Raw genomic sequence first — 12,451 nt, forward strand, 5'->3', positions numbered from 1 at the left:
ACTGCAGCACTAATTTCCTATCATTAGAAAGGAGCTGATGAGAAGTACAGAGGCTTTTTAGAGATATTATCACTACTGCCAATCACACAGGACCTTCCTGGGAGCAGCATGTCAGAAGGAGTAAGTACCACTAGATCCCTTCCTTTGTGTTCTCTTTCCTCTTCCCTTTTCCTCTCTTGCTCCCATCACCTGATCTAAGAATAAGCATACACCGTGAGAGCTTGGGTCTCATTTCCTGTAGACTCCATGCCCTATTAAGACTAGACATCTACTCATAAGATGTGGATTTACCTTGTATTTATATTCTGACCCTATGAAAAGTGCACATTTAAGGGACTAAAGAGGACCTTTCAGGTGGCCTTCTCAGAGTAATCTAGCTTAGGGGGCAGTTAGGTGGCACAGTCGATAGAGCACCGGCCCTGGAGTCAGGAGGACCTGAGTTCAAATCCGGCCTCAGATACTTAATAATTGCCTAGATAGGTGACCTTGGGCAAGCCATTGCCTAAAATAAATAAAGATTTAAAAATAAGAGTATACAGAGTAATCTAGCTTAGTTCATTATTCCTTGTCTCTTCTTCCAATTCTCTACTTTTTTCCCCCAGGAAGGAACATTCCGGACAGTCTCTGAGGAGGAGCAAGAGCTACGTTCCAAACTGGAGCGACTCACAACCAAGGACCATGGGCCTGTCTTTGGAAAGTGTAGTCAGGTGCCCCTACACACCATGCAGAAGGTAGGTAAGATCAGTGTGAGAGTGGGGAAAAGTGGGGTAGAAAGTCATAGGGTCATGGTGTCATAGATGTAGTTAGAAAGGATCTTAGAGGTCATTTTAATCTGCTGTTTCATTTTATAGATGAGGTTCATAGTTGTTAAGTGAATTGACCAGGTTTACACAACTAGTAATTATCAGAGACAGGATCTGAACCCAGTCCAACATTCTGACCACTATACTAAATCAGGGGAGGCAGTGTCTTAGCAAAGGCAACACAATGTGCTTGCAAAAGCAATGGCCCAGCACCCTAATACCTATAACTTGTTTATCTCTTGCCCAGGGTCTGAGGTGCTCAGCTGAATCTAAATTACCTCAGTCAGAAGGTCTGACTAGTTCTAGGGTCACTCTGAGTGTTTAAGCCATAATTGTAGGACACAGTAGTACTAAGGGTACTATGGTTTACCCTAAAACCAGATTATTCTTTTCCACCCCATCTTAGATTGTGTGGCCAAGAAACTTTGAAACCAACTTATTTCCCTGGGATTCTCTCTTCTAACATCTCTAGAGAAGGTGGAATGAAGTAGTGTATAATAAGAGTACATTCAACTACATGTTAGATAACAGTTGGGAGAAAGGTTCAGAAAAAAAACACCACCAACAAATTTTTATCTTTAGGGCTATAGACCTCTGTGCAGGTCTATGGAACAGTTTACCGCAAGTGGGAATTTGAGAGTAACCATTAATCTCTCATTTGTTTTAACACTTTCTCTCCAGCAACAACCCCTGAGATGAAGCCTGATGGATAGTTAGAAAACCTTTTTCCCATTCTAGTGCACTAACCCCATTATACTAGGAAAGCAGTTTATAGATAAGAGCCATGTTAGACAGTTAGTTAACCTCAAAGAACCCTAGGGATATAATTTTGGAGTGTGATGAGAGGACCCAGGAAGGTATGTTACTCCTACTGGCAAGAGGAAGACAGGGTTCTTCTGAGACAATGTTGTACAGCCTTAGGGCTAGATGCTGTTTGTTTAAAATCCTTGCTTTATTAAAATGGCAATTTGGAAATGTTGATATTTTATATTGAAAATAAGCATGTGAATTTCTCGCTATTTGCCCCAAATGTGAGATTCTGAAGTTCAAATGAGGATAATACTTGAAAAAAAGATTGGAAGAACAACATTGAATCTCATGCATTTGACCAAATCCCCATTTTCCATTTAGTGCATATATCTGTCACCCTAGGACTGAAACCTGTTAGCCTTGTTGAATATGATACTCTGCTCCTTAGAAGGACTAGCGCCCTTTCCTTCAGGTCTTTTATAATGGACACTGTGGCATTTAGGCCATTCCTTTGTATCTGTTCCTTCCTTCTGTCTCCAATTCCAGGCCAAGGATGAACTCAATGAGACAGAGGAATCCCGGGAAGTGGCTGTGAGGGAATTGCGGGAAATGGTTCAAGAACGGGCTGATTCTGGAGATGATATGGGGAAGTTGGTGGCTAAGAAGGTACAGGAGAAGGAGAATGACTTCTTCCTACGTTTCGTTCGGGCCCGCAAATTTGATGTCAGTCGTGCCTATGACCTACTTAAAGGTGAGGCTGGGTGTTATCCATTCCAACAGGGCGTGTTTGGGAGGACATGGATTGAGCAAGGTCTTTTAGGACATTTTATTCCCATACCAAAGCCCTGTACTTTTCTACCTCCCTGGTAGTATTCTTGCAATCTCATTTAGAACTCTTTATGCTACTTACTGGTTGTGTGAACCTTGATTTATTTTTTTAAATCTATAAAGTGAAGAGATTATGTAAGATAACTTCTGAGCCTCTGGCTCAGAAATATTGGTATCCTGCCCTGAAGGTAATATTCCCATTGTGCTGTTTTTCTCTTTCTTTCACTTGCTGGTTCCAGCTCACTTCTCTTAGAAGGAAGAGCCTTTTCTTTTTATACCATAGGAAACTATGGAAAAGATCAAGGCCATAGAATTGGGGCAATGTGCCTAATGGAATAGGGGTGTTTCTACACCTCAAGGCTTAATTTTAGATTTATGAATACTGCAGGAGGAGGAGGAGGGAAGAGAGAGTAGGGGTCATTGGGACAAATTTCTAAGCTCCTGGGTTAGAAAATTTTTTAATGGACTCACTGAATGGGGACATTACATATCAGGTTGTCATTGCCTAGACCAAAACAAACACTGCAGAAAGGCATGTGTTTCCCATCAACCTCTCTCAAGTTAGTAGAAGTCCTGTTGCTTTGCAAATTACTATAATGTCTATACTAAGCAGAAAGAACTTTTTCCTTGCTTCCAAAGGTAGGGCTATAACTAGTATAAATCTTCAAAATATAGGGTTAAAGTAAAATAACAGAAAGTATAGATTATTTCATGAAATTTTATTCTCTATGATTTACTGCAAACCTATAAATGGAGGTCATCTTTCCAAGATAATTCTGCAAACCAAGAGAGAAAGGAGTATATATCAAAATAAAGGATGGGGCAAATTATTAACCTCCTTGGTGGACTATGTATAAAGATTGAACAGTATTAAGTTGCCCAATTGTTCATCAAAGACTATCATCCTTATACAATGCTAGCTGATGAATTGTTCTCTCTTCTTGGACTTTAAGCATCATGAGGGCAGGACAAGTTTTCCAACTTGTCCAACATTTGTCTTCCTGACTTTGTAATTAACACAGGGGCAGATACCCATGGGTCTGATATTCTTCTTGTGATAAAAGTTGAGTGCTGAATTCAGTCTTTTTACCAGGAATATAGTTTGAGGAACTTATACTTTGACACTAGCAATTTTTACTCCTCCATCAAATCTCATTAAACCTACTCTCGAGGGTTTCTAAGGAAATGAAGGCTCTGGAAATTTCAGTGCCCCAGCCCAAAATGCTGGCCACCCCTAAACTTTTCAAATTATAGCTCTGCCAAGGAAAAGTGGCCTAATTTGGTATAGTATTAACATTAGTGATACTAGATCCAAGCCCAGAAAATAAAAAATATTTAAAATGAAAAAGAGTAAAAACTACTTCTGCAGAAGATCTCTGGGGAGGAGAGAAGGAACAGGCTACCCAAGGACAATGTATGACTTCTTCCTCTCACCAACAGGTTATGTGAATTTCCGACAACAATATCCTGAGCTCTTTGAAGATCTATCGCCAGCCGCTGTTCGGTGCACTATTGAAGCTGGTTACCCCGGCATTCTTTCTAGTCGGGATAAGTATGGTCGTGTGGTCATGCTCTTCAACATTGAGAACTGGGACTCTGAGGAAATTACTTTTGATGAGGTCAGCAGGGGGCAGCAATTTCTCTGTCACATTCAACCTCACTCTGGTCTGGAACCAATAATCTCGCTTTATACTCCTGTCTTCCTTGAACTTTTTGGCAGTACTGACTAGACAGGACCCTTATTCAATATTAATAATTAGAAATATAAAATCTGGGGTGGCTAGGTGGATCAGTGAATAGAGCACCGGTCCTGGAGTCAGGAGTACCTGAGTTTAAATCCAGCCTCAGACACTTAATAATTACCTAGCTGTGTGGCTGTGGGCAAGTCACTTAACCTCATTTGCCTTGCAAAAACCTAAATATATATATATATATATACATATATATATGCACACACACACACACACACACACACACACACACACATATATAAAATCCTATGACCTGCTTTCCAGAAATGCTTCCCTATTCACCCAGTAACTTGGCAAATTAATTCATTCTTTTTTGTTTTTGTGAGGCAATGGGGTTAAGTGATTTGCCCAAGGTCCCACAGTCTGTAAGTATAAAGTATCTGATGCTGAATTTGAACTCAGGTCTTCTTGATTCCAGGGCCAATGCTCTATCTACTTCTCCATCTAGCTGTCCCTAAACTAATTCATTCAAACTATTGTTTCTTATACAACAGACATTCCTTAATTAATCACATTCCTTTCAGAATTCTCCTTGTAGTAAAAAAAAGTTTAATAAAACCAATTGATGACTGTATCTGACAGAATTTGTAACATTTGTTACCCAGAGACCCCCTACCTCTCTATCAAGATGAGGAAGGTGTATATCATACCTATCCTCTGTAATCTGTTGCCTTTTAGTGTTGTTTTTTCTTTTACATTATTGGAATCTCTGTGTATGATGAATTATTCCTGGTTTGATTTCTTCATTTTGTATTGGTTCATATAAATCTGAATTCTTCATATTTATTTCTTCTGAAGCAAGAATATTCTACACATAACACAATTTTTTTCCAGCTATTCACTAATTGGTGGGTACTCACTTTGTTTTAAGATTGCTTTGTTATCACAAAAAGTTTTATTCATGTGGGACCTGTCTTTGATTTGCTTGGGGGGAACATGGGATCATCGAGTAAAAGGGTATGAACAATTTACTAAATTTTCTCACATAGTTCCTAGCTATTTTCCAGAATGATTGAACTAAGTCATTGCTCTACTTTGACTTCCTGCAGCCCATCTAATATTATTTCTGTTTTTTTATTAAAGATTTTATTTATTTTGAGTTTTACAATTTTACTCCCAATCTTACTTCCCTCCCCCCACCACTCACAGAAAGCAATTTGTCAGTCTTTACATTGTTTCCATGCTGTACATTGATCCAAATTGAGTGTGATGAGAGAGAAATCATATCCTTAAGGAAGAAACATAAAGTATAAGAGATAACCAGGTCTTTTCCCTAGATTAAAGGGAATAGTCCTTGAACTTTGTTGAAACTCCCCGGTTCTTTTTCTGGATACAGATGGTATTCTCCATTGCAGAGAGCCCCAAATTGTTCCTGATTGTTGCACTGATGGAATGAGCGAGTCCATCAAGGTTGATCATCCCCCCCCCCCCCCCCCCCCCCCCCGCCATGTTGCTGTTAGGGTGTACAGTGTTTTTTTTCTGGTTCTGCTCATCTCACTCAGCAGCATGCAAATCCCTCCAGGCTTCCCTGAATTCCCATCCCTCCTGGTTTCTAATAGAACAATAGTGTTCCATGACATACATATACCACAGTTTGCTAAGCCATTCCCCAATTGAAGAACATTTACTTGATTTCCAATTCTTTGCCACCACAAACAGGGATGCTATGAATATTTTTGTACAAGTGATGTTTTTACCCATTTTCATTATCTCTTCAGGGTATAGACCCAGTAGTGGTATTGCTGGATCAAAGGGTATGCACATTTTTTGTTGCCCTTTGGGCGGAGTTCCAAATTTCTCTTCAGAAAGGTTGGATTAGTTCATAGCTCCACCAACAATGTAATAGTGTCCCAGATTTCCCACAACTCTTCCAACAATGATCATTATCCTTTCTGGTCATATTGGCCAGTCTGAGAGGTGTGAGGTGGTACCTCAGAGAAGCTTAATTTGCATTTCTCTAATAAGTAATGATTTAGAGCAATTTTTCATATGACTGTGGATTGCTTTGATCTCATCTGTAAATTGCCTTTGCATATCCTTTGACCATTTGTCAACTGGGGAATGGCTTTTTTTGTTTTTAAATATGACTCGGTTCTCTGTATATTTTAGAAATGATTCCTTTGTCAGAAACAGTAGTTGTAAAGATTGTTTCCCAGTTTACTACATTCCTTTTGATCTTGGTTGCAGTGGTTTTATCTGTGCAAAAGCTTTTTTAATTTAATGGATTCCAAATCATCTAGTTTGTTTTTAGTGATGTTCTCCATCTCTTCCTTAGTCATAAACTGCTCCCCTTTCCATAGATCTGACAGGTAAATTAGTCCTTGATCTTCTAATTTGCTTATAGTGTTGTTTTTTATGTCTAAATCTGTATCCATTTGGATCTTATCTTGGTATAGGGTGTGAGGTGTTGGTCTAATCTAAGTTTCTTCCATACTAACTTCCAATTTTCCCAGAATTTTTTTATCGGAGAGTTTTTATCCCAATAGCTGGATTCTTTGGGTATATCAAACAGCAGATTACTATAATTGTTTCCTGCTGTTGCACCTAGTCTATTCCACTGGTCCACCACTCTATTTCTTAGCCAATACCAGGCAGTTTTGAGGACTGATGCTTTATAATGTAATTTTAGATCAGGTAGGACTAAGCCCTCTTCTTTTGCACTGTTTTTCATTAAATCCTTGGAAATTCTTGACTTTTTATTTCTCCATATGAATTTACTTACACCTTTTCTAACTCATTAAAGTAATTTTTTGGAATTTTGATTGGTAGGGCACTAAACAGGTAGTTTAGTTTTGGTAGAATTGTCATTTTTATTATATTAGCTTGACCTATCCATGAGCAGTTGATGTTTACCCAGTTATTTAAATCTGATTTAATTTGTGTGAAAAGTGTTTTATAATTGTTTTCAGCTTCTGAGTCTGCTTTGGCAAATAGACTCCCAGGTATTTTATATTGTCTGAGGTTACTTTGAATGGGATTTCTCTTTCTAGCTCTTCCTGCTGTATTTTGCTAGTCATATATAGAAAAGTTGATGATTTATGAGGGTTTATTTTATATCCTGCAACTTTGCTAAAATTGCTAATTGTTTCCAGTAGTTTTTTGGATGATTTCTTGGGATTCTCTAGGTATACCATCATGCCATCTGCAAAGAGTGAGAGTTTTGTCTTTTCCTTCACAATTATAATTCCTTCAATTTCTTTTTCTTCTCTAATTGCTGAAGCTAACATTTCTAATACGATATTGAATAGTAGTGGTGATAATGTGCATCCTTGTTTCACCCCTGATCTTATTGGGAATGCCTTTAGCCTCTCCCCATTGAATATAATGTTTGTTGATGGTTTCAGATAGATGCTGCTAATTATTCTAAGGAGCAGTCGATTTATTCCTACACTCTCTAGTGTTTTAGTAGGAATGGATGCTGTATTTTGTCAAAAGCTTTTTCAGTATCTATTGATATGATCATATGATTTCTGATAGGTTTGTTGTTGATATAATTGATTATACTATCAGTTTTCCTAATATTGAACCAACCCTGCATTCCTGGGATAAATCCTACTTGATCATAATGTATTAATTATCCCAGTGATAACTTGTTATATTCATTTTGCTAAGATTTTATTTAAGATTTTTGCATCTATATTCATCAGGGAGATAGGTCTATAATTTTTTTTTCTGTTTTAACTCTTCCTGGTTTAGTTATCAGCACCATATTGGTTAGGCAGAGTTATATCTTACCCTATTTTTCCAAAGAGTTTATACAGAATTGGGACCAATTGTTCCTTAAATGTTTGGTAAAATTCATTTGTGAATCCATCAGGCCCTGGAGATTTTTTCTAGGGAGTTCAATGATGGCTTGTTGAATTTCTTTTTCTGAGATAGGGTTGTTTAGGTATTTAATCTCTTCATTTAACTTGGGCAATTTATAATCTTGTAAATATTCATCCATTTCACTTAGATTGTCAAATTTATTGGCATAGAGTTGGGCAAAATAATTTCGAATTATTACTTCAATTTCCTCCTCATTGGTGGTGAGTTTACCCTTTTTGTTTATGATACTAGCAATTTGGTTTTCTTTTTTCTCTTTTTAAATCAAATTAACCAGAGGTTTATCAATTTTATTGGTGTTTTCATAAAATCAACTCTTGGTTTTATTTATTTCTGTCTTTTAAAAAATCTCTGTCAATTTAATGAAACTTATTTTAATTATTTTTTATTTTAATTTAAATTTAAACTATTTTAATTTTTCTTATTAAAGATTGGAAGTATTTTTTATTCTTCTTTTAAAAACTGTTCAAACCCTTTGACCACTCATCTACTGGGGTGATAAATTCTCTCTTCTCTGAGGAAAGATCGCAAAACTGGGATAACTTCTCTTCCTCCCTTCCTCTCTTCCTTTACCATTCCTATGATTCTGGGACAGTCATCAAAGTTTTCAGGGACCCCTTTAATTTTTTTCTTCCCATCGAGGAAGTAAAGGTCATCCCACAGGACATTTGGCCAATGTCCAGCTCCACTCTGGGGTAACCCATCCCTGAAATGGTATCACCTTTGGATGAAGTAAAACATTTGTTCATAACAGGTGAGTAAAAACACCAGGCCTATCAGGTGTTGGAAGAAGGAACTCAGTCCTAGACACTAATAATGCTAAGAGAGATTTTAGCAGTCAAATAAGTAAATGGCCTTATCTGGAAGAAGGAAGTCAGTATATATATCCAAGTTCTGGAATTTCCCAAACAGCAGTATGTGGTAACAAGACAGCTTAAGCTTGCCTCATTTCATTTTTTCCCCTTTGTTCTAAAGATCCTGCAGGCATACTGTGTCATCCTGGAGAAGCTGCTGGAAAATGAGGAAACCCAAATTAATGGCTTCTGCATTGTAGAGAACTTCAAGGGCTTCACCATGAACCAGGCAACAGGTCTCAGACCCTCAGAACTCAGAAAGATGGTGGACATGCTCCAGGTAATCCACATTTACTTCTCTTTGTTATTTTCTCATATCTCTTAGACACATCCAAAAAGGATTTGAAAAAGTCACCTATTTTATCTTTAAATAGATAAGCTTTAAATAAATAAGCTTTGGCTAGAACCAAAAAGAAATCAGGGTGAAGCCAGTCTATTTTTTTAAATCTTCCAGAGCAGAAGACTGCACATCTTCCTTTTGTAACTCATTACAATATTCAACTTTATTACAAGGAAAGTTCTTCCTAATAACTCACCAAAATAGCAAACTCCTTATAACTAATTCCTTTTCTATGTAGGATTGTGAAAGGATGGGGGACATGTGGCAGAATGAGGTAAAATAAGAGAATCTTGGCAGTCTCTAAAGTGAATCAATTTACTCAGCAGGCAGCTGGCATACTTTGGATATTTAAAATGACAAGGTACCTGAAAATGAATCATTTTTCTATCTTTGTCTTGCTGACTCCACTCTATAACCATTTGTTCCAAGTGAATTGAATTGACAGGAAAACAGAAGTTATTCCTTCAGCAGGTCCAGCACATAGATGCTTAGAAGGGGAGTAAGGGTTCCAGGGTCCTCTTCTTGGAATAGACAATGATGAGCCAGTCACATTTTCACTATGAGTCCCTGTTCACTTATGCAAACACGGGACAAATAGTTCTTTGGATGTGGGTTTTTCCCAGGGGGAGGGGGTTGTGGGGATAAATGCAAAACTGAGAATCAATCAATCAAGGAGAAGGTGGAAGTCATCTCTCTGTTTCCACAGGACTCTTTCCCGGCTAGATTCAAAGCAATCCACTTCATCCACCAGCCATGGTACTTCACCACCACCTACAACGTGGTCAAGCCATTCCTAAAGAATAAGCTTCTGGAGCGGGTGAGTGTGAGGTTACCACTTTTTAAACCAATGAGGTCAGGACTGGGAGCAAGAACTGGGTCCAGCAAGGACTCTAACCAGTGGTCACAAAGCAGTGAACTATGATGATGTCCAAGGAATAAAACTTGAACCACTAAGTGGACATAGGCCAAGGGAGAAACTGTTTACTATAACAATTATTTGGTTGTTTCTCTTGTCTCATCTTAGGTCTTCATTCATGGAGATGACTTGGAGACCTTTTTCCAGGAAATTGATGAAGACATATTGCCTGCTGACTTTGGAGGCTCACTTCCCAAATATGATGGCAAAGTCATAGCTGAAAAGCTGTTTGGACCCCGAACTGTGACTGAGAACACTGCCTTTTAAGAAAGTCTAGTTGTTACTTTCCTCAATGACCCCAAAGTTCTGATAGAAAACAATTGTCTTTTGAATTGTGTGAGTGATGAATATGTTTTTATTGTTGTCTGTAAGTATGCATTTCTATGCCTTTATTCACATGTATAACCCTAGTCAGGATCAAATATCCCTGTTTTGCCCACAACGAGCCATCAAAATTGGAAGAATTTTTCTAAATGTCTAAATCTAGGGGACACTGTCATTTAAGCTATTAGAGGTAAAAATGAGAAATGAGACAATTCATCATTCACCCAGTGCCTGGGCTGAGGCCAGCTAGCTTTTGAAGGTCCTGACCTTTTTACTGTAGTAAATGGCTCATGTGTAAGGATTAAATGATAGCTGAGTAATTGATCATTAAAAGAAAAATCTGCCTTTATGGTACCTTAGGATGAGTGAGGGAAGTTGGGGCACAAGGAATATGTTATTGAGGGTGAGTCAAAAAGGTATTCTCAGTTTAGACCCTTGCTTTCCCAACTAAGGTTCTATTCAGAGAAAGAATCTAGAGATGAGGAATTAAGACACAAGGAAATAATGCCAGTTTAGTGGATTAATTTCTCCTATTCTTGCATGTGTGCAGTGGGAGAAGAACAAAGGACAAAGTTGGAACTGAGAAAAGTCACTGTTCTTTGTGGTTGGTACAAATAATTACAACCTGAGAGGAACCAAGATTGGAAAGGGTGTGTGTGTGTGGGGGTTACTAATAGCTGATGCCTTTATTTGATCTAGGATATACTTTTATGTAGTATATGGAGCATTCTCAGAGTTACTCCTTTGCTGATCATGTGTGCCAATTCAGCATTTGGGTTGAGTCGGAGATGATGAACTTCCAGGCTTAGAAGTAGCCTTGTGAATTGGAGAGCTCAATTTCCTGGGTCCAATGAGTGGAGCTTACTGGTGGCAAGGGAAGATTCTACATAGGACAAGTAAACAAAGAGCAGGATCTCAAATCCCCTGGCCTAGATTGTCAGTCAATATAGGCTTGAGGGAGATGGTGAAAGGGTGAGGTGAACTGTATAATGCCTAATCAGCAGTCTTATAAACTGCATTATAGTTAGATGGTTTTAGGTGTCAATCTCCCTCTGGGTATTACAGTAGTCAGTGCTGCTTTGTTTAGCTTAAGTAATACTGTCATTATGCTTGTGAGAACCTTGTATGTCTTAGCATTATTTTGTATAGGAAATAAATACCTGCCCCATATCTAGCTCATTATATATATATATATATATATATATATGTATATATATATATATATATATATACATATATATATATATATATATGTATATATATATATATATATATATACATATATATATATATATATATATAGAACACCTTTCGATTTTCTTTTGAAGAGAGTGAATTTGATTGTTAGCTTTAAATAATTTGTCCTCAGAAGGATGGGGAAGGAAATTTTTCCAGGCTCCCTAAGGACTGAACATGGTGCATATCATTTGCCTTAGTTGGGAGTAGAGAAGGCTCTTAGGGGAGAAGGGTGAGTACCCCAGCCCCTTGAGCCCAAAAGCAGTTCTCAATGTTAGAACAGGGTCAGAGCATCCTAGAACTGGAAGGGCCTTCAGAGGTCATACACTCCATTCACCTTGTTTTATAGAAAGGGAAACAGAGGTCCAGAGAGGAGGAAGTGACCTGATGAAGGCCATGTCACCAGTGAGACTTGAACTCAAAAGCTTGCTCACTCCTAGTCTAGTGCTCCTTTGACTTCACCAGATCTGCATTTGCCTTTCATTAAAAACAACAACATATACTATAAGGCATCATTCTTGACCACCAGGGAGATTCAAAGTTTAGACAATGTACACATGTGTGTGTATATGAATATGTATGTATACACACACACACACACACACACACACACACACATATATATATATGTTACCTATAGGATAAGAAACACACATAAAATATCAAAATATAACAAAGTGCATTAGATACAGGCAAAGGTTATATTTCTAGTTCTGGACTATTGCCAGAGAAATCTTTCCAGAGCTGTAAGGCCAAAGGTAACAGTGTTTTCTCATTCCTTTTAAAAGAGGAAAGGGTGTGGTCACATTAGATTATGTAATACT

General features: G+C 37.9%; 1 protein-coding gene across 1 annotated transcript; it reads left to right on the top strand.

The window, feature by feature from the left end:
- Window positions 1-108: 108 nt before the first annotated feature.
- RLBP1 (retinaldehyde binding protein 1) lies at window positions 109-10,586 on the top strand. The gene is made up of 7 exons (XM_074231925.1): window positions 109-120; window positions 603-731; window positions 2,100-2,304; window positions 3,822-4,000; window positions 8,933-9,091; window positions 9,858-9,968; window positions 10,176-10,586. Exons 1-7 carry the CDS (start codon window positions 109-111, stop codon window positions 10,332-10,334), a joined length of 954 nt encoding a protein of 317 aa, XP_074088026.1. The 3' UTR covers window positions 10,335-10,586.
- Window positions 10,587-12,451: the final 1,865 nt, after the last annotated feature.

Source organism: Macrotis lagotis, chromosome 4, assembly GCF_037893015.1.
Source record: "Macrotis lagotis isolate mMagLag1 chromosome 4, bilby.v1.9.chrom.fasta, whole genome shotgun sequence".
Classification (NCBI taxonomy): Eukaryota; Metazoa; Chordata; class Mammalia; order Peramelemorphia; family Peramelidae; genus Macrotis; species Macrotis lagotis.